General features: G+C 38.3%; 1 protein-coding gene, 1 long non-coding RNA gene and 1 pseudogene across 4 annotated transcripts in view; 2 read left to right on the top strand and 1 right to left on the bottom strand.

Moving 5' to 3' along the window:
- PIK3CG (phosphatidylinositol-4,5-bisphosphate 3-kinase catalytic subunit gamma) overlaps positions 1 to 4,716 on the top strand; it is a 44,319-nt gene extending 39,603 nt beyond the window's left edge. For all 3 annotated transcript variants that reach the window (XM_037836397.1, XM_037836399.1, XM_037836398.1), the window contains exon 11: positions 1,304 to 4,716. In XM_037836397.1, the coding sequence (XP_037692325.1) occupies positions 1,304 to 1,582 (279 nt within the window). In that variant the 3' untranslated portion in view covers positions 1,583 to 4,716. The remainder of the gene's footprint in view (positions 1 to 1,303) is intronic.
- The window catches only part of LOC119534259, a 35,674-nt gene extending 21,224 nt beyond the window's left edge, over positions 1 to 14,450 (bottom strand). The window contains exons 1-3 of the long non-coding RNA XR_005216991.1: positions 14,323 to 14,450; positions 13,540 to 13,587; positions 11,937 to 12,035 (exon numbers count right to left, since the gene is read on the bottom strand). This is a non-coding gene — a long non-coding RNA (uncharacterized LOC119534259). The remainder of the gene's footprint in view (positions 1 to 11,936; positions 12,036 to 13,539; positions 13,588 to 14,322) is intronic.
- An 8,170-nt stretch (positions 14,451 to 22,620) lies between these two features.
- On the top strand, positions 22,621 to 23,022 carry LOC119535372 (annotated as a pseudogene).
- Positions 23,023 to 23,223: the final 201 nt, after the last annotated feature.

Below are 23,223 nucleotides of genomic sequence, written 5' to 3'. Positions count from 1 at the left end.
AGGAGGAAATACAAATGGCTAAAAAACACATGAAAAAAAGGTTCATTTTCAGTAGCTTTTAGGGAAATGCAAATCAAGACCACAATGAGATATCATCTCACACCAATAAGAATGGCTGTCATTAAACAAACAGGAAGCTACAAATGCTGGAGAGGATGTGGAGAAATTGGAACTCTCATTCATTGCTGGTGGGACTTTATAATGGTACAGCCACTCTGGAAGACAGTTTGGCGGTTCCTCAGAAAACTATATATCAAATTATCCTATGATCCAGTAATTGCACTTCTTGGTATATACCCAGAAGATCTGAAAACAGTGACCTGAACAGATATTTGCACACTGATGTTCATAGCAGCATTGTTCACAATTGCCAAGAGATGGAAACAATCCAAATGTCCTTCAACAGACGTGTGGATAAACAAAATGTGATATATACAGAGGATGGAATACTATGCAGCAGTAAGAAGGAATGAAGTCATGAAACATGAGAACATGGATGAACCTTGAAGACATAAGCCAAACACAACAGGAGAAATACTGTATGTTACCACTAATGTGAACTCTGTGAAAAATGTAAAATAAATGTCTTATATTGTAGAATAAAGGGGACCTAGAGATAGACAGAAGCTAGTGATGGGGGAATGATAATCTAATACATACTGATATGATAATGAGGGTGATCTTAATGGTATGGGAATGGTCAGGTGTGACTATGGTTTGTTAATGGGATTATAAGTATCAGTGAAGCATTAAAGGTGAACAAAAAAATAAGGCTGTGGGAATATGATGAGAACATAACTCATATTTGAGATATATATATATATATATATATATAGATATATATATATATATTTTACAGACTCAGTGTTACATAAACCACAAATCAGTCTCTTGATAATTCAAGATTGGATGCACATACTCACAAGTTAACGGTATAAATTCTATTTAAATAAAATGTGTGTGTGTGTGTAATAGTCGGTATTTGGAAATTTGTAATAAAAGTTTTCATTGATCAAGTTGAAAAAAAAAAAAAAAACCCCCAAAAAAGGTAGAGTGAAGAATAAGATGAAATCAGTTAGTTTTCCTTGTGCATGCCCTATAACTACCCTAAAGTGCTTAAGAGATTATAAAAACATTTTATGTCCTCACCAAGTTTTTCATCTGAGGTAGGTGATCTGACTTGATTGTGATGGTTTTCTCTCAGGGACAGGAGTAATGCTTTACAAATTCTAATAGAGCCCAGTCGTCTTCAGCCTACTTAGCCTATTATAACAATAACAATATTTTCTTCTCCTTTTTCCAGGACGTCTGTGTGAAGGCTTATAGAGCCCTCCGTCATCACACAAACCTACTGATCATCCTGTTCTCCATGATGCTTATGACAGGAATGCCCCAGTTAACAAGCAAAGAAGACATTGAATATATTCGGGATGCCCTAACAGTGGGGAAAAATGAGGAGGATGCTAAAAAGTATTTTCTTGATCAGATTGAAGTTTGCAGAGACAAAGGATGGACTGTACAGTTTAACTGGTTCCTACATCTTGTTCTTGGCATCAAACAAGGAGAAAAACATTCAGCCTAATACTTTGGGCTAGAAGTAAAAACAAGTTAGTGTTCTAAAGCTTTAAATTAGTATGTCAGTCATCGAACATGGATTTAAAATGTAATAGGACATTGTGAAAGCAGGCACTTCAGAAATATACTGATCTCTTCATGGAGGAAAAAAATTGGCATTGCTGATTATTTGGCTAAGTAATATTCAGAGCTAGGCTGATTTGCAGGTTTGTTTTTTCTCTATTTGTCAGTCACGTTGGAGAATATTATAAGTGTAAACAGACTAATGACTTCCTCATTGTGCCTGATGTTATGGCTGTCTTATTGTTGGGTGCACCTGTAAATTATTTAGAATAATTTGTGACATTTATTTTCATCTGGGTTTTAGTTTACTCTCAATTTTGTTTATCCTTGTGTTCTTCGAACTTTTTACAGGAAAAAAAACGTAATTACTGTAACCTTTGCCTCCTTCCTTAAATGTTGCTTCCAAAACATATCCTCAGTGTCTGCAGATGTTAGTGATGTGCTAAAAGCAAGGGAAAGTGAGTTGGTCTTGTTGGTGTCCTTTGCAATCAGTTCTTTTACAATGTACAACTGAAATGAACAAACACAAAATGGAAAATCTGAAACTGTGTACCCTTACCCTTTCCTGGTGGTCTAGCTTCAGGGTTATGAATATGAAAAACACAGAAAAGACATTGTCTTAGTTCTGCCCTCAAGAGTGAATTATCAAGTACATTTACGATAGTTTTCTCCAGTTTAGAAACATGAAATAGCTAAAAGGACTCATTTTTCTTGCCTTTCCATTTTACTCCCTCCCTTTCTCCCTGACCTCTCTTCTCCCTCTGTTCCCACCCTCCCACAGCCCTTACCACTGAGGTGTGACTCCTCAAGGACACCTTCATCCCAGAACTGAAAAATTAGTTGAGAAAGAATCTCTCCTTTAGCATTATTAGAATTTTGGGTGCTTATTTGTAAAGATGTTTGATGGAGTTTTAAAAAAGTATATTATTAAAGGAGACATTCCAGAAGATATGAATTAGTTTCCACATGCTTTAATTTTAAATTTTGATCTGAGCAGTTTTTTCTTTATTTTTAATGGAAGAAGGTATTTGATATTTTAGAAGTACCCCAAATTAGGAAGAACACTACTTGTCCTATCCATCTCTCAGCTTAAATGACTTTTAAATATTAACACATTCTTCAGACTTCCTGAAAATAATTGTATCTCTTCCTTTAAAAGTATTTTCTTCTCTTAAATGTTTTGCTATTTATGAAAGTGTTGTTTAACCTTAGAGATTGCTAAACCATTTATAAAATATTTTAAAATTACCTATTACTAACAGTTTACATAAAAACTCCATGTTAAGGGTGTCTTCGGTTAAGCACAGTCAGATTTAAACATATGTTTGATTTTTGAAACAGATATCTGTTTAGACTTTGGTATAGCCCAAACCTTTCTTTTTTGTATGCAAAATCCCAGTGGTTCTCAACCCTGGCTGCAAATTAGAATCAACACTGGCACTTTAAAGAAATACACATTGCCCAGGTCCCACCCCCAGATTATAATTCAATTAGTTTGGGATGAGCCCCAGACATCCATACATTGTCTGAGTACCCTAGGTGATTCTAATATGCAGACAGGATGGGAAAGCCCTGCAAGGGCCTTGAAGGTGTAGGTAACACTGCTTCCTTGCCCACTGAGCCTTTCCTCTGGCTTAGAAGATATCTGGAAAGAGCTCCTCTTCACTGACAATTCATCCTTGTAAAATCATGCTACATTCCCCTCTACAGAGGACCATGTCCTGTAATAAAATGTCCATTCCTCTCTATAAGTGGAGGATAGACATTATATGGCATTTTTAGACCAACTATTTCCTACCATTCTTTTGAAGAACAGGAAGAATCATGCTTTGTAATTTAGAAGAGGATGTTATTATTATTATAAAGAATAGCTAAGCTTAGATATTGTATAGATTCTGCATTTTATTTGTATTGCTGAAATTATCATCTTAATGACAGAAGAATTACAAGAAAAATGTATATTTAGCTTACTGGTACATGTGTGTGTATATATATATTTGCTCTTCAAATGAACAAGTTCTTTCATTATGCTGATTTTATATATATTATATTGGGCTTCATCCATATTTCTATGAAAGAATAATTTCAACTCTATAGACTTGCAGATAAACACAGATTACCATTGTGTGGTTCCCTCCTTCGTTGTTACAAGTGAGTCCCATGACCAATTACTTCCATACTTTTGAAAATGTTATAGAACTAGCATCTTCCTGCTACTGGAGGAAAATGTTGAGAACTACCCACAACTGTAACTTCAATGCCAAATGAAAACAGGGATCATAAAGTCAGATAATCAGATCAAAGGGAGTTTTATGTGTTTCTAGGACCTGCTACATAATTTGCAGGACCTGGTGCAAAATAAAAGTATGGGTCCATTGTTCAAAATTTATCAAGAAATTCAAGACAGCAACAGCAGAGCATTAAACCAAGCACAGGGCCAAATGAGCATGGGGTCCTGTCTGACTGCACAAATTGAATGCCTTTTACCCTAGTGCTGTATCTAAATAGTGGCTTTGGTGCTCCGTTTTGGTTACATAGACAGTATCTGCCTAAAGGGCAGATAAAGTGCCCAAATCAAAATGCTGATTCTGTTCAAATTTTAATACCTCTGGCTGTATGTTAAACACTGGTCACGTTGCTTTGAGACTGGAATGATGACCAATAAAAATAAAACAAAGCACGTATTTTAGACCTAGCCCTATATAACTGCTTTTGGCTGGGTTTAGTGATACTTTGGTGGAGGTAGGGGAAGAGGAACTATTGTAGATAAAATATATCAACTCCTAGACAAAACTCTGGACTTAAAAAGAATTAACTTTTATAAATATATCTTTTTCAGAGGATGAATTTTTTTTTTTTAAAAGTTAGATGTCAGAATTCTGTAGCATAATTTGAAGGATGTCCTGTGTTAAATGATCTTGTGAAAAAAATTTTTTAAAATCATTTGGAAAGAAAGTTCACAAAGCTGATTCTGGCTTTTACTTGGTATGCTAGGCTCTGCTTTCCATGACTATGAAATGAATTGCCAATTATATCGCACAATATAAAGAAAATAAATTTAAAAATTTGGATTTTTAAGAGTTCTATTGTCTTATTTTCTGTTTAATCCAACCTAATAATTCTGGTCAGTAAATTGAGTTCTAGGCTGGGTGCTTATCCACATATATTCAAAGACTCGTTTTCAGGACAGGTGCCTGGGGGGTACCTAAAGCACAAAGGGCACAACCCCCTGGCTAAAGTATCCATTCAGAGAACTGAGACATTCCTTCTTCTGTACAGTCCAGTTCTCCCCTCCTGCAAGTACTGTAATTACAGACTGTTCAATGTAAATTTAAATAAAATAATCTGACATCATGGGTTCTCTCTGTACATTTTTTAATCTCTGAAAAGCCATTTCCTAAAAATCACATTTAGTCTTTAAGTGCCCACTACCTGCCAGACACGGCTAAAATACTAGGGATTAGAATATGGAACAAGATGGACCTGATCCAGTCCTAGTCCTCACAGAGTTTATAATATGCTGGTGGTAGCAGACACTGCACAATGAGTGTCAATCACCAAAAGATTTCTTTTGTTTCTTTTTATGGGCTTTTTGAGGGTAACAGAGTTTATGTAAGTAAACCTGTTTGATATTTTCCACAGTATTTCCATGTATTCTTAATACATGAAAAGATCTCATAATTCAATAAGTAAAAGATAAATACCCAATTAGAAAAGATTTACTTAACACAAAAAAAGAAATACAAGTGGCCAATAAGCATATCACAGTAGACCCCAACTCACTATTGATTAAACAAATGCAAATTAAAATAACTTAAAATTCCTTTTTACCATCAGATTAGTCAAGATTGGTAATGCCCAGAGTTGGTAATAATTTAAGAGAAAGGGTACTCTCTCACATTGTTAAAAGCAATGCATGTTGGTGAATTCATGCATGGCAAAATTTATCAAAATTAAGAAAGCATCTATTCTCTGAACAAGTAAATCCACATCCAGGAATTTATCCTTAAGAAATTAACAGACAAATGTGCAAAGATTTATGGTCAAAAAGAGTGTTTGTAATAACCAAAAACTGGAAATAGTCTAAAGTCCCTCAATAGGGGATTGGTTAATTCACAGCACATTTATTCAATGGTTTAACAATGCAGCTCTTGAAAAGATAAGGTAGGACAAAATGTATTGACATACATGTAGAGCTGTGATATACTGAGGAGTGCAAGAAGGTGATCAGAGGACAATATAACAGTACAATCATATTCAAGTTAAAATGTAGGTTTCTATATGCTTAAAAGGCTGGGATGATATGCTCTAACTCTTAGTGATTTTTTCCACTTGGGTTTTGGGGAACTTTGACTGTCTAATATTAGAATTTTTTAAGGAAAAAAAAATTTTCATTTTTGGGGGAAAATGCAGTCTGCATGATATAATCGTATCATTTAGTTTATGTGAAGTCCAACTAAAAGGTCAGAAACTTTTGTTTCTCAAAGGAAAAAAAAATCAAATGAAGTTAATAATCACCAAGCAGTGGCATCAAAGCTGATGTTGGAACTTGTCCTACAAATGACTATGTCAAAGCTTTCTGCTTTACCCCTACCTACCTGATCGTGATCTGGCCTTGATTTATCCCCTAAAATGAGAAGGAACACCTGTAGGGATGCTGTCCATTCAGTCAGGAAGGGATGCCTTGCCTGATCCTGCATTTCTTAGTTCTGCAAACCACATGGAGTCTGTGTGGACGTGCCACTCCAGCTCATATTTGAGGCCCTCCTTGGAAGTTCAAACAAGCTCATTTTCACTTCTCGTAATTGGCAGTTTCATCACTCAGATATGAGTTTTCATCATACAAGCAACAGAGCTACCAATCCTCTCTGTATTTTCAAATGGATCCTCAGTTTTTTCATCTACCAAATGGAAAACATAACATCTATCTAAGATGGTCCCTAATGTTCCCCACCTCCTGGTATTTGTGACCTGTGTAATCTCCTCTCCTTGAGTATGAATTGGCCTAGCAACACGCTTCTAACAAACAGAATATGGCAACAGTGATGTGATGTCACCTCCAAGATTAGGTTATAAAAACCTGTGACTTCTATCTTGCTGGCATTCTCTGGCTCTCTTTCTCAATAGCTCAGTTTGCTAAGCCTCCTGCCATGTTGTGAGCTGCCCCATGGAGCAATATACATGGCAAGAAACTGAGGGAGGTCTCCAGCCAATAGGTCACGAGGAATTGAATTCGGCCAGCAACCACATGACTGAGTTAGGAAGTATATCCTTTCCAGTTGAACCTTGAGATAACTGCAGCCTTGTGAGACAACCAGAGCCAGAGGACCTAGATAAGCTTTGCCTTGATTCCTGATCCACAGAAACAATGAGATAATGAGTGTGGTTTTAAGCCACTAAGTTTTAGAGTAATTTGTTAGACAGCAATAGTAATAGATAACTAATACACTTCCAGAGTTTTCTGAATATTAAAGATGAAGGAATTAATGTATGTGAAAGAACCTAGCCCCAGTGCCTAGTGTGGAGAAGTTATATGGTAATGTTAGTTGAATGTAAAATCAGCAGAATCACAAGCATCACCAAAATTTGGAAACAGCAGCTGCAGCCACTAACCTAAAAATAATCTATGCACATAAAGTCTGCTAATTTCAGCCTTGTCAAAACACCTTTGGACCAAAAAGGTTGGCATTACATGTAAACATAAAGATACAAAATAAAGATACAACACCCATGTGCATTTTACATATATATGTAGACAATCCCACTTTTTAAATCTTTTTTTTCGTAGATCTTAGAGCTGTGCTCAACTACCTCAGCAGATGCCCTAGCACTGATGATGTGATGACAAGAAGAGAAGAGGGTGCCCACTGACCTATCTTTTATAAAGTGGCGATCCCACTTTTTCATCTCATTCTCTCTCCTACCCTCTAGTTTAATGCATCATCAAACCAAATGGAAACTATTAAGGAACACTTAAGGAAAGTTAGTCCTAGGCCCAGAGTCACCAATCTCTTAGCAGCTATCCTGGTCCTTCACCCTCAGCTAGAAAGAGAGAAAACCCATGATCAGTACTGACATCTCTCCAGAAGCCCCCAAAGGGCCTAAAGAATTCTTAACCATACCTTTGCTTTTACTTCCCTTTAGATTTTAGCAGACACAACCAATCACTCAAAGGCAGCTAGAACTGCCTAGGAGGGTGAATGAGGTGGCACTGAAGGGTGGAGTGATGAATCACAGACTCAATTGGAAGTTGAAACTAGGAAGTTCAATGCCACTAAAATTCAAATGAAAACTTGGACTCTGGAAGCATCTGAGACAAAATCCATTCATTCAACTGACCTTTACTCAGTGTCTGCTACGTGCACAGCACATAGCAAACCATGCTAGGTGATGCCAGGGAAACAAAACTTGGTAAAGCACCATCTGCTGGAGGGAACAGGTACATTCACACTTTACTAAATAGAGGAAAACCTGTGACAAATCATGATCTACCAAATGCCTGCTCTGTTCTAGGCAAGGGAATGCGAGGCAGGGATATAAAATGGCCAAGCATAATCCACTTGATGAAGACAAGAGAGTCTGTGGTGTCTTACAGTAGAGGTTTGTAGGGTATCAAAAACTTCTACAGCAACTACCAAGACTGCCAAATCACTCACTCAATTCAATTCTGACACTAACTAACTACCCAGAGTTAGGCCAGACTGTACAGGTTAAGGGCATTCCAGATGGAGTGGAGATGGGAATAGCATGGGCAAAGGCAAAGAAATGTAAAACGCAAGGTGATTCAAGAAATACCAAGTAGAACACCATGACAGGAGTATCAGATGTATGGTGAAAGAATGGAAGCAACAACTAAAATGGGCAAGATCATAAAAGGCCTTCAAGCAGAGCAGAGGAAGTTGGATTTATTCTGTATATAACAGAAAGCCACAAATAGCCTTTAAGGTCAATGATGCTATAGCTCACAAGTTTCCAGTATGCTTCAGGTTGCTAGTGACTGAACCCCAATTCAAATTGGCTTAAGCAAAAAGGAATGCATTGGTTCATTTACCTGGGACGTTCAGAGGTGCATCTAGCTTCAGGCTCAGCTGGCATCTGTGAATAAATGGTGACATTCCTTGACTCCTTCCATCTCTTAGTTCTACTTTCCTCTCCTTGACTATTTTCTCAAGGGTGTTCTCCCATGCTGTAGCAAAGATGGCCACCAACAACTTACTGGCTTAGTTTTGTCCCCAGTGGGAAGAGAATGCTTCTTTCCCATAGTTCCATCAAGAGTTTGAGGGCTGACTCTCACCGGATGACTTGTGTTGCCTACTGGAGATGTAAATACGGTGGACGGGGTAATGGAGTGCTCATCCCTGGGGTCAGACCCGCCCAAATCCTATTCATGGAAGGGGAGAGGTATATCCTCAAAGGAAAACCCAAGCACTGTTTCCAAAAGAAGGAGAAATGGGTGCAAAGCAAACAAAAAAGAATCTCCACTACAAAATAGGGAAGCAATTCTAGAGGCAGTGCTGGGGATCTACCCATGCTACAATGGAAACATGGAACAGTGTAACAGACCCAGTTCCTGAAAGTCTTTGGTCATGAATGAATATATGCAGGTGTTGAAATATTTCAGCCAACTCTTCTGTGATTTCCTAGCTTAATTCACACCCTTTAAATTTTAAACATGTATATAAAGACTTTCCATGTTATTCACATTTTCTCCATAGACTAATATACCTAGGATCCAACAGGTAAGACCCAACTCTCGAATGGAGAATCACTACCATCCATTAGCATCCATTGCACCAGGAAAGAAAAGCAATTCAACCAACAAGCTATCAAAATTCATATACTATCTGTAGTTAGTGAAGCTCTGGAGTTAATCCTCCCTATCTTCCAACCCACAAATGAACCCAGGTCATTTAGCTCTCCCCAGCTGAGTATGAAGCTGACATTTAGTGAAGGAAGCATAAAAAATGATTTCTGGCTATGTGGGTGTGTTTCATGCCAACACTTTTCTCCAGGAGCTCATGACTTCAAATGAAAACCCCAGGTACTAGCAGGCACATTTAGCACTTAATACTTTTAAGAGAAAGAATAAAAGTTATATGGTTTCCCTGGAAACATTTTCTAAAGAGGCTTGCACATGCACCTCCTCAAGAAGCAGGTGCTGCAGCAGGATTCTTCCTGGCCTGTGGACATCCATTAAAGGAGCCAAGGCCACAGCTCCCCAGCTATAGCTGCAGAAGCAGTGGCTGGACTTATTTTGCTTAGTACTAAGGTTTTTCCGAACTTGTTCAATAAGAAAAATATGCCCAGATAGCTTTGGGAATTTTTTGGAGCATTTACAAGTTCTGGCTTATCAAAGGGAAATGGAAAACATCCTACAGTGTGTATCAAAATGGGTGGTAAGAATGCTGCAGAGAACAATTGGAGATATCACACTGATTACTACAAATTATTTTATCTGAATCCTCAATGCATTCATGTTCAGACTAGAATAAAAATGACCTGGAAAAGACCCATGCATATTCTTATCAGTTCCAGGACCTTTTTCAATAGCTCTGATCTTACAGAGTGTTACCAAAAAAAAAAAAAGAATAAAAAACACAACAACAACAACAACACACACAAAGATCCATCAAGTTTGCAGCCTCTTAGGAGATCACTGATACCTTGATTCCCAAAGTGGTAAGGGAGCTAGGTTGAGGATGTTTCCTATCTGGCTTAAAGGGACATATTATGAACCACCAGGCTTATATAAGCAACCCCTTTTGCACTGCAATATTTCACAATCCTCTTCTCTTTTCCTCCCTCTCCCATCTCCATAACAACCAGGGTTGGTATCAGGAGAAATCAACTTGCCTCTACAACCTTTGTTTCTAATTTGGGAATGCTTATCATGGGAGGTCCACATTATTTCTTCTAGTAACCCAACATTTTAAGGCATCAGTTCAATATCTTGGTATCAAGGTCCTCTCCCATGTCCAAAATCAACAGAGCAGATGAAAACCAAAATCACATAAGAAAAGGGGTATCATTCTAAGAAATGGAAGAGACTACAGGTTATCATGTATGACTATTTAATAGAGAAGGATAAGCGGTCAACTATAACATAAGCAAGGGAAAGAAATATTAACCAAAGTAGTACTTACCTCCAGACTCTCATTAATCAGAGAATCCAAAACAATGTCTCCAAACATTCCAATTAAAAAACAGACAAAGACTTGATAGACATTTCCACAAAGAAGATACACAAATGGCCAACAAGCACATGAAAAGATGCTCACCATCATCAGCAATTAGGGAAACGCAAATGGAAACCACAATGAGGTATGTCTTCACACCCACCATAATGGTTATTATTTTTTTAAAAATGGAAGGTAACAAGTGTTGGAGAGGATGCCAGAGAAATAGGAACCTTTGTACATTGTTGGTAGGAATGCTAAATGGTGCACCTGCAATGGAAAACAGTTTGGGAGTTTCTCAAAAAGTTAAACATAGAATTATTCTATAACCCACAATACCACTTCTAGATCTACACCAAAAAGAACTGAAAGCAGGGACTCAAACAGATATTTGTGCACCAGTGTTCATGGCAGCATTATCTACAATAGTGAAGTGGTTCAAGCAGCCTAGTATCCGTCAACAGACGAAAAGATAAACAAAATGTGGTATTTACACACAATGGAATATTATTAGGCAATGAAAAGGAATGAAGTACTGGTGCATACTACAACACGGATGAACCTTGAAAACATCATGCTAAGTGAAAGAAGCTAATTACCAAAGACCAAAATTGTATGCTTTTGTTTATGTTAGATACCAAGAATAGGCAAACCTGTAGAGAGAGAAAATAGATCAGTGGTTGCCTAAGGTGTGGGGAAGGGTACAGGGGGAGGTAATGGAGGGTTACTGCTAACAGGTAGGTTGTGTTTAACTTGTGCTCCCCGCCCCCCGCCCCCCCCCCCCCAATTTCTATGCTGATGGGATCCTACTTTCCTTAAGAGAGTGAAAATTTTGTCTTTAAATGAATTCTGCTTTGGGACAATGATTACTGAATACTATATGAAGTGTTGTGGGAGTTAAAAAGATGACTCTTACTCTCAAGGATCTTAGAGTCTAATGAAGAGATAAAGGACAGAAATAACTTTGATACAAGACAGCACATAAGTGTTATTCATCAGCACCAGTATTTACTGGATGATTTCCTATAGCTTCCCTTCCGTGTTTAATTCCCAGTACCTCCTAAAAATTTGAATAAAATGCAAATATTAAACAGTCATCCAAATATGAGGTTTTATACTCACTCATGTATCATTTCCTCCAGTTTGCTCTCTGGTAAAAACAACTTTCAAGCTCTCTAATACTGTAGCATTTAAATCTCTTTTCACTAGGAACTTTGTATCCTTTAAAAGAAAGAACAATGAAAATCCAGAAAAGCAGAGTTAGCTAAAAAAAAAAAAAAAAAGTAAGCCAGAGACTCTGTTGGAAAACTACTTTATTCTTTTTGATCTTAAGAAACCTAGTTGTTTTTAAGATTCCCTGAACAGTTGGATATATTTCTTTACAATGCTCTCACAAAAACACATGTAATACTAACACCTTAAAATCCACCAATGTTATGCATAAATATTTGAGATATTCACAGATAAATGCAAAATTTCAACTCTCTTTCTACACCACAAAATTAATGGAGTGTTCTCTAAAAGCAAACAATGAGGTTTCTCTTTGGCAGAGTTACAGAAAAACATTTTCTTTTAGAAGATGATTATAAAGCTTCTTGAGATCCTCTGAGTGTGAATGCCATCTATTTTCAGCATATGCCATAACCATATGTTTTCTAATTTTCCTCTAATGCTTCAACTGCTTACCCTAACATTAAACCCATTTTCTATTAAACCTGAAAGCTTAGTCTTCGATAGGCTAACCAGGTAAAGCTCTCTAGCGAGGTAGACTGTCCAGCACACACAGTGAACCTTTTTAAAATATGATTTTAGTTGCACTGATATGGATAAAATCCCTGAGCCCATATGAATTCATTCATGTCCATTATGGCAGGTTGATTCTGCCTCAAGAAGTTCTGTTGACATTCATTTGTTCATATTCAGAACCCCAAAGTAAATATGGGATTCTTTTCCAAGGGCAGAGTTTTAAAGGAAGCAGAGAGGGCACTGCCCACATGATGTAATTTGGGGGTTGTACAACATATATCAGCCGTGTTGCTTGCCCACCATAGTCCATGCTAAGCAGCTGGGTTTTGTTCTAAAAGACGGTGATCTCAGCTGACTATAGCTGAATATAGATAGTCCATAGCATGACCAGTGACCCAAGACACTATGAAGTAAAAAGGTGATAAGTCCTTGTCTTGGAAATTTGAATTAAGAAATATTGAGAGGATAAGGGGATACACACCTCACTCTCTTTCAATTTCTTGTGTGCATAATGGGAATGTTAGTAAAGGAATTTACAACATAGTGGAGATTAAATTAATCAATAAGAGCACTTAAAACAGGGGGTGTCACTTAAGGAGCATGCAATAAATGCTAGTTATCATCATCATCATCACCAACATCATAAATTTGAATAGCTCTCTCCTGTTCAAAAACCTTCCATGAGAATGCATGTATAATGATAAAAATGTAATAATATACAGATTAAATAAACGAGGGATGACTAACACTAGCAGATACGAAAATAAAATACAAGGTCACTAAGTAAAATGATATGAGACATGCATAAAGAGACAGATATAAATTGTTCCTGAAATTGGCCCAAGTATATATTGGAATTTAGTTTATGATAATGGTGATATTTCAAATTAGTAAAGAAAAGATATATTAAATTATTAAATAAATATTTTGGTACAAATTATGAGCTATTTGGAAAAATAAAATAAAATAAGATCCCTACCTCACTTCTTACACCAAAATAAGTTCTGGGTGCATCAAATATTTAAATCTAAAAAATAAAAGTAATAGAAGAAAAGCATCAATGAATATTTTTCTAGGATGAAAAATGAATCCAAAGGCATTAAAAAGTGCTAGCTGTAAATACCTAAAACTTAAGAGCAAATTTCTGGCAAAAAAATAAAATAAGATCATCAAGTCAGAAGGCAAAGCAAACAGGGAGAAATATTTGCAATGCAAAAAAGGCCAAAAGGTAATTTCCATAAAATACAAAGAGTTCTTAAAAATAATTAAGAAGGAACTTCTGGAGAAAGTGGCAGAGTAGGGAGCTCCAGGACTCACTCCTTTTCCAAAACAAATAGTAAACAGGCAGGAACTGTCTGAACCAAGTGTTCTGGGGCTCTGTTGGCTGGGGGGTGGGGTGCTGGGGGGTGGGAGGGGACTGTACAGGATCCAGGGAAGAGCAGAAGGAAGAGGCTGAGGTAAAGTACTACGAGTAGCTCACTCCATGATGGCTGCACGTGTCCATCCCCCACTCTCAAGGCTGGCCACCTCTTGGTCTAGACAATTGTTAGCTGCTGCAGACAAAAAGGAACATAAAAATCCTCTTGCCAAGAACAAGGTTGGGGGTGCAGCAGCCAAGCACTGATCACAGATTTTGATTAGCAAATTTGGATCACTGGGTCTTGCGTCTGAGCTACTGTTTCAACTAATCCCAACTGGTAGCAACCACTGTTTCAACCCACTCAACAGGGGCAGAGGTGGTGGAAGTTAAAAGACACAGTACCTCCTTAGGGCTGCGGGAAACAGCTTCCTGAACAGTGCCATCTGCTGAGAAGGCCAGGAAGCGCAGCTTTGGGGAATCTTCAAAAAAGCTTTTGGCAGAGGTGGGGCAAGATGGCGGCATAGAGAGGAATGAAAGCTAAGTAGTCCCCCTGGAACAACTACAAAAAACCAGAAACAACTAGTAAATAATCCAGAATAACTGTGGGGGGACAAACGGGACCATCCACTCATCATAAACCAACCTGAATTGGGAGGAATGCCCGAGAACACAGCATAAAATCTGTAAGTAAAACCTGTGGATCCAAGTCGTGAGACCCCTCTCCCCCATAGCCTGAGCTGCAAAGCCTCATGGTGCTACAGAAGCTCTCTCCCAGCAAGCGAATATAGCTCAGCTGAGCTCCAACTGGGGTTTTAAGTAGCGAGTGTGAACTGCTCACTACAGGTACGCATCCCCAAAAAACAGAGGCTTTGGGTGACGACTGACCTTGGAGAGCCGGAGGGTCACCTTGAACTGGGTCCGAAGGGGACTATCTATTTCTTTTTCGGCTCAGTGGAGAAAGCCCCAGTCATTTTCAGTTTCCAGGGCTGTGACTTGGGGAAGGGTGGAGACACCACAAGCAGAGAGCGAGACCATTGAAATGCTAATGACCTCCACCTGGGGGGTCTGTCTTCTCTAGGAGGAAAGGGGTGGGGCCCTTTCCATTCAGAACCAGACCCCAGAGCCTGGGGGAACATGGCCATACCTCCTCATACCAGTCAAGAATTATAGGCTAACAGGCATCACCTGCTGGGCAGAAATGCACAGTGACCTGAGGCATCAAAGGGTGGAGCAATTTTCTAAGACACACCCTCAGGGAAACCAGATACTGAATATTTCTTCCCTCTGGGACCTGAGCCTGTTCTGGTCTGGGAAAACCTGATTTGGATAACCAAGGAAACCATGCCTAGACAACAGAAAATTGCAACCTACACTAAGGAAAACAAAGTTATGGCCCAGTCAAAGGAACAAACGTACACTTCAACTGAGATACAGGAATTTAAACAACTAATGCTAAATCAATTCAAAAAGTTTAGAGAAGATATTGCAAAAGAGATAGAGGTTGTAGAGGAAACACTGGCATGTATACAGCAGAAATCAAAAGTTCAAAAAAACAACTAGTAGAATCTATGGAAATGAAAGGCACGACATAAGAGATGAAAGACACAGGGGAAACATACAACAGCAAATCTCAAGAGGCAGAAGAAAACACTCAGGAACTGGAGAACAAAACACCTGAAAGTCTACATGCAAAGGAGCAGATGGAGAAAAGAATGAAAAAATATGAGCAACATCTCCGGGAACTCAAAGTACAATAACGTACATATCATTGGTGTCCCAGAAGGAGAAGAGAAGGGAAAGGAGGCAGAAGCAATAACAGAGGAAATAATCAATGAAAATTTCTCATGTCTTATGAAAGACATAAAATTACAGATCCAAGAAGCGCAGCGTACTCCAAACAGGAGATCTGAATAGGCCTACGCCAAGACACTTAATAATCAGATTATCAAATGTCAAAGACAAAGAGAGAATCCTGAAAGCAGCAAGAGAAAAGCAATCCATTACATACAAAGGAAGCTCAATAAGACTATGTGCGGATCTCTCAGCAGAAACCATGGAGGCAAGAAGGAGGTGGTGTGATATATTTAAGATACTGAAAGAGAAAAACCGCCAACCAAGAATCCTATATCCAGCAAAGCTGTCCTTCAAATATGAGGGAGAGCTCAAAATATTTTCTGACAAACAGACAATAAGAGACTTTGTGAACAAGACACCTGCCCTACAGGAAATACTAAAAGGAGCACTACAGGGTGATAGAAGACAGGAGTGTGTGGTTTGGAACACAATTTTGGCAGATGGTAGCACAACAATGTAAGTACACTGAACAAAGGTAACTATGAATACGGTTGAGAGAGGAAGGTGGGGAGCATGTGAGACACCACAAGAAAGGAGGAAAGATAAAGACTGGGACTGTGTAACTTGGTGAAATCTAGAGTATACAACAATTGTGATAAAATGTACAAATATGTTCTTTTACGAGGGAGAACAAGCAAATGTCAACCTTGCAAGGTGTTAAAAATGGGGAGGCAATGGGGGAGGGATGCAATCAGCATAAACTAGAGACTGTAACTAATAGAATCATTGTATTATGCTTCCTTTAATGTAACAAAGGTGATATACCAAGGTAAATGTAGATAAGAGGTGGGGATAGGGGAGGCATGTTAGACACTTGACATTGGTGGTATTGTCTGATTCTTTATTCTACTTTGATTTAAGGTTATTTTTCCTTTTGCTGCTTCCTAGCTGTCATTTTTTTTTCCTCTTTCTTTTGCCTCTCTACCTTCTTTGACTCTCCCTCCTGCCTTGTGGAAGAAATGCAGATGCCCTTAAATAGATAGTGGTGAAGGTGGTGAACACATAAATGTATGACCATGCAGAGAACCATTGATTATTTACTTGGGATGGAATGTATGGTGAGTGAACAAAACCATATTAAAAAAAAATGGGTTGATGACAAAACCTCGAGGGCAATATACTGAGTGAAATAAGCCAGACACATAAGGACAATTATTGCAGGGTCTCACTGATAGGAACTAATTATAATATGTAAACTGATAGACATGAAATATAAGGTACCAAGATATAGGACGAGGCTTAAGAATGGGGAGTGGTTGCTTAGTATGAGCAGAATGTTCAATTAGGATGAATTTAATGTTTGGAAATGAACAGGGGTGTTTGTTGCAAGATGTGAGAATACATAACAGTGCCAAATGGTGTGTGAATGAGGTGGAAAGGGGAAGCTCAGAGTCATATATGTCAGCAGAAGGAAAGTTGGAGGTCAAAAGATGGGAATGTATAAAACTGAATCCTATGGTGGGCAATGTCCATGATCAACTGTACAAATACTAGAAATTGCTTCCATGAACCAGAACAAATGTATGACAATACAATTAGAAGTTAATAATAGAGGGGCATATAGGGAAGAACTATATACCTATTACAAACTATATACTACAGTTAGTAGTGTTTCAACATTTTTTCATAAATAGTAACAAATGTACTATACCAATACTACGAGTCAACAATTGAGGGGGGTTGGTTAGGGATGGGGAGGATTAGAGTTTCCTTTTCTATTTTTCTTTTTTCATCTTTCACTTTATTTCTTGTCTGGAGTAATGAAAAGTTTCTAAAAATTGAACAAAAATTAAGTGTGATGGATGCACAGCTGTATGAGGGTACCCAGGGGCAAGTGATTGTACACTTTGGATCTCTGGATAATTGTATGGTATCTGAACAATCTGAATAAAAATGAAAAAAAAAAAAAAGAATCAAGTGATCATATCCATAAATGCTGAAAGGCCATTTAACAAAATTGAAGATGCATCCTTGATAAAATATTGAATAAAATAAGAATCAATGTTACCTCTTTACCATGATAAAAATATAGCTATCTTAACCTCCCCCCCCCAAAAAAAAAAAGCTTTTGGCATCTTTTCTGACCCTCTCCCGAGGGCTCTTTCATGCTGGTAGGTGCCCCCTTTGTGGGTCCCTGGAACTGTTTTGGCTGGGAAATACTGACTTGGGAAAGTCCTCTTCACAGTGGTACTCCTCCCAGAATTTGCCCACCAGGCAAAAGTGGCTACAGGCAATGAAAGGAGCATTAAAAACAAAAACAAAACAAAAAAATATATAAGCAAAACAAAAATAAACAGAATAGGTCAAAATTCCAAGATAAGGAACATAGGAAAGGAGCTTTATCCTGGGGGTAAAACAATTACATAAATAATGCAATCTGAAAAATTGTACCACATACTTAGGGCAAGAATCAGATAAAGAAGAGGTCAAAAAATCTAAGCAGTTAAACATAGGCAATTCAAAAGGTTTAGAATAAGTTGAACCAAGCATGAAAGAATAGCCTTAACACACAGCCAATCAACAAAAAACTCTAGGCAAGAGAGAGAAACTGACCTTCACAGTAAATCATCAAGATAATCAGATGCTTAGACATCAACAAAATATTACAAGCCATACTAAGAAAGAGGAAGACACAGCCTAGTCAAAGGAAACAATTAAAACTTGAGAGGAGATACAGAACTTGGAACTAATTAAAGATGTTCAAACACTTCTCCTAATTCAATTCAAGGAGATGAAGGAAAATATGTCTAAAGAGACATAGGATAATATTAAGAAGACACTAGGTGAGCGTAAAGAGAATTTGAAAGTACAAAAAGAAATATAACAGAAATTATGGGAATGAAAGACACATTACAAGAGATAAAAAATACACCAGAAGCATACAACAGCAGATTTGAACAGACTAAAGGAAATCAGTGAATTAGAAGACAGAACAATAGGACAACTGAAATCTTACAGACAGAAGAACAGATAGAGAAAAGAAAGGAAAAAATTGAGCAGGGTCTCACAGATTTAAATGATAGCATGAAGTACACAAACATACACATCACAGTGGTCCCAGAGGAGAAGAGAAGGGAAAGGGGGAAAAAAGAATATTTGAGGAAATAATGGCTGAAAATTTCCCAACTCTCATGAAAGATATAAATATACATGTCCAATAGCACAATATATTCCAAACAGAATAAATCCTAATAGACCTACTCCTAGACACATACTAATTAGAACGTCAAATGCTAAAGATAAAGAGAGAATCCTGAAAGGATTTTTCACATATAAGGACTCCTCAATAAGATTATGTTTCAATTTTTCATTAGAAACCATGGAGACAAAAAGGCAGTGGTATTATATATTTAAGGTACTGAAAGAGAAATATTGCCAGCTAAGAATTCTTTATCTGGCAAAATCGTCCTTCAAATATGAGGGAGAGAGGAGAGAACCTAAGATGGAGGCTAGGTGAGACAGGGCAAAAAAACACCTCCGTGAAAGATACTAGATAAAAACCAGAAGGTGACCCAGAATACCTGTTTCAGCGATGCACCAGCTGGACAAGGTCTGCTAGAACCACAGGGGCCGTACACTTGGTGAAACCAGGAGTCTGCATTCTGAAATGAGTGAGTAAGCTGGCTGAAAGACCCGCGGCAGTGCTGTGGTGTGGGGAAGCCGGGGGTTGGGGTTTGGAGACGGACTGGTTCTTTTAAAAAAAAAAAGGGGAAAAACCCAGGAGCGGCTGCAGTTGTGACAGTGGGAACCACACAGTAAAGCACGGCAAGAGTGGGCTGAGCCAGCCTCTTGGTGTCTGGCATGGAGGATAGCCCACTGCAGATTCCCCCAGGGTCAGAGGAGCAGAGGGGAGAGCTGGAAGGAGAAAGAAACCCCACTGCTTACAGTTGGCTCCCCAGCGGACTGGAGACACTCCTGCCCAGGGCCTTGCCCACAGCCCAGAGCCACGCCAGTTGTCCTGGAGCTGGGAAGGAGGAACTGTGCAAGGAGGGGGGGTTTGAGATGCCCCGTTCAGCCATCTTTGCATCAGGCTGAGAGCACCCCTGCACAGCCTGGTGGCCCAGGGCTTCCCTTGAGGGAAGGCGTGCACTTGTGACATAGCACAGCCTTCCCTCAGCAGAGGTCCTGGAAGATCACAGCTTAGAAGGGGGGCCCACTTGGAAAACCCAGGGACGCTATGTCAATGCCAGTGGTTTGTGGGTCAGCAACAGAGAGGGTCTAGGGAAAAACTGAAATGAAGGCTTAGACTCTTGCAACAGCCTTGAATCTCCAGAAACACCTGGGAGGTTTGAATATTAAAGCTGCCCTGCCTCCCTAGCCACCCGGACACATGCCCCACATTCAGGGTGGACGGCTCCAGCAACACACCCAAACTGAGTTCACCAACTGAACCCCACAAGAATCATTTCCCCACACACCACAAAGACAAAGTTGAGGAGAACTGACTTGAGGGGTATAGGTGACTCGTAGATGCCATCTGCTGGTTAGTTAGAGAAAGTGTATGCCACCAACTTGTATTTCTGAAAAATTAGATTGGTATTTTTTTTTTACAACTTGAAAGAACCCTACCAAGCAAAGCAAATGCCAAGAGGCCAAAAACAACAGAAAATCTTAATGCATATGATAAAACCAGACGATATGGAGAACCCAATCCCAAACACCCAAATCAAAATATCAGAAGAGACACAGTATTTGGCACAATTAATCAAAGAACTACAATCAAGGAATGAAAACATGGCAAAGGATACAAAGGACATGAGGAAGACCATGGCACAGGATATAAGGAACATAAAGAAGACCCTAGAAGAGCATAAAGAAGGCATTGCAAGAGTAAATAAAAAAATAGAAGATCTCATGGAAATAAAAGAAACTGTTGGCCAAATTAAAAAGACTCTGGATACTCAAAATACAAGATTAGAGGAAGCTGAACAACGACTCAGTGTCCTAGAGGTCCACAGAACAGAAAATGAAAGAACAAAAGAAAGAATGGAGAAAAAAATTGAAAAAATTGAAAAGGATCTCAGGGATATGATAGATAAAATAAAACGTCCAAATGTAAGACTCATTGGTGTCCCAGAAGGGGAAGAGAAGGGTAAAGGTCTAGAAAGAGTATTCAAAGAAATTGTTGGGGAAAACTTCCCAAACCTTCTACACAATGTAAATACACAAAGCATAAATGCCCAGTGAACTCCAAATAGAATAAATCCAAATAAACCCACTCCGAGACATATTCTGATCAGACTCTCAAATACTGAAGAGAGGGAGCAAGTTCTGAAAGCAGCAAGAGAAAAGCAATTCACCACATACAAAGCAAACAACATAAGACTAAGTTGTGACTACTCAGCAGCCACCATGGAGGTGAGAAGGCAGTGGCATGACATATTTAAAACTCTGAGAGAGAAAAATTTCCAACCATACTTTATCCAGCAAAACTCTCCTTCAAATTTGAGGAAGAGCTTAAATTTTTAGCAGACAAACAAATGCTGAGAGAGTTTGCCAATAAAAGACCTGCCCTACTTCAGATACTAAAGGGAGCCCTACTGACAGAGAAACAAAGAAAGGAGAAAGAAATACAGAGAATTTTAACAGACATATATAGAACCTTACATCCCAAATCACCAGGACACTCATTTTTCTCTAGTGATCACAGATCTTTCTCCAGAATGGACCATATTCCATTCTGGACATTCATATGCCAATGGACATAAAACGAGCCTCAATAAATTAAAAAAAAAAAATGAATATATTCAAAGCACATTCTCTGACCACAATGGAATACAAATAGAAGTCAATAATTTTTGAATTGTAACTCCACTATTTACTTCCTACATGATATAAAATACACAAACTCTAATGACAAATCAGTAAAATATGTAATTTTTACATATTTTGTAAAAATTTTGTAAAATATGTAATTTTTGACAAGAACTATATAAAGGCAGGGGAATGGAGAAGTATAGGAACATAGTTTATGTGTCCTATTGAAATGAAGGTGCTATCAAATAAAACCAGATTGTTATGGATTTAAGAGGTTAATTTTAAGCCCCACAGTAAACACAAAGAAATTATCAGAGAATATGACCATAGAGATGAAAAGTAGAGTATGGGTTACGAGAAATGGGGTAAGGGGCAATGGGGAGTTAAGAAATGAGTGTAGGGTTGCTGTTTGAGGTGAAGGGAAATTTCTAGTAATGGATGGTGGGAAAGAGATAGCATTACAACATTCTAAATGTGATTAATCCCACTAATGGGATGCTAGGGAGGGGGTGGAATGGGAAGATTTAGGCTGTATATATGTTTCCACAATTGAGGAAAAAAAAAAAAAAGACAGTCTAAATAGATGACAATGAATGCCAAGGATGACCCTGGATGGGATCTGAGGATGGAGGACAGGAGGCTCAAAGGGACACAGTTGAGCCATAAGGAAAAAAAAAAAAAAGGAAATATAGAATGTAAGCTTTGTATCATTGTTGAATCTCTTGTACTTCTTAACTGCACTTAATGGGATTGCATAAAAGAATGTTCTTATTCATGGGAAGCGTATATGTGAATTACAGTGTTTGTTCAAGGATGTGTGCAGCTAGCTCTCATATGTTCAGAAGACAGAGCAATAGACGATGGATGATAGGGAGGGAGGGAGGGAAAGAAATAGCGATGTGACAGCATGTTAAAGTTGGTGGATTGGGGTATTGGGGGAGGGGGGTCAGGGAATGCTGGAGTTCTGTGTATGGGGTTTGTATTGTTTTTGCAACTGTTCCTATAACTTTGAATTTATTTCAAAATAAAATTTAAAAAAAAAAATGAGGGAGAGAGAAGTTGGTGTTTTTCAGGGCCCTGGGGTTGAAGATGCGGTCTGGGTGATCCCTGACCCTACCTACCCACCCCCCACCTGCCTTTTTCCTCATCCTCTGGCAGGCCTGGGGAAGGAGTACCTCCTGGCAACTATGGCAACTACAGCTATGCTAATAGTGGGTACAGTGCCTGTGAAGAAGAAAATGAGAGACTCATTGAAAATCTGAGAAACAAAGTAACTGCTATAAAATCTCTTTCCATTGAAATATGCCATGAAGTTAAAAATCAAAATAAATTACTAGCTGAAATGGATTCACAGTTTAATTCTACAACTGGATTTCTAGATAAAACCACGGAGAAACTGAAGATTTTTATCTAAAGAGAGCCAAACAAAGCTGCTATGTTTTCATTCTTTGTCTTTTTTTTGTCATTTATTATATTACTAAACTGAGGTGATGAAAGTAAGTATGAGTTTGGGATTTATTTCAACTTAATGACTTGGAGTACCACTTGGATAAAAATCAGCATCAAAACTTTTAAAATTTTTAAATACTATGGCATTTTCCATTGAAGATTACTGAAGTTTACTTGTTTTGTAAATCACATTAGATAATAGAGTGCTCTTTGTTCCTAAATGACTCATTTTTTAGCCCCTGT

This window comes from Choloepus didactylus, chromosome 5 (assembly GCF_015220235.1).
Source record: "Choloepus didactylus isolate mChoDid1 chromosome 5, mChoDid1.pri, whole genome shotgun sequence".
Lineage (NCBI taxonomy): Eukaryota > Metazoa > Chordata > Mammalia > Pilosa > Megalonychidae > Choloepus > Choloepus didactylus.
The sequence above is the reverse complement of the archived record's forward strand: the minus strand, read 5'-3'. Positions and strand labels throughout refer to the sequence as shown.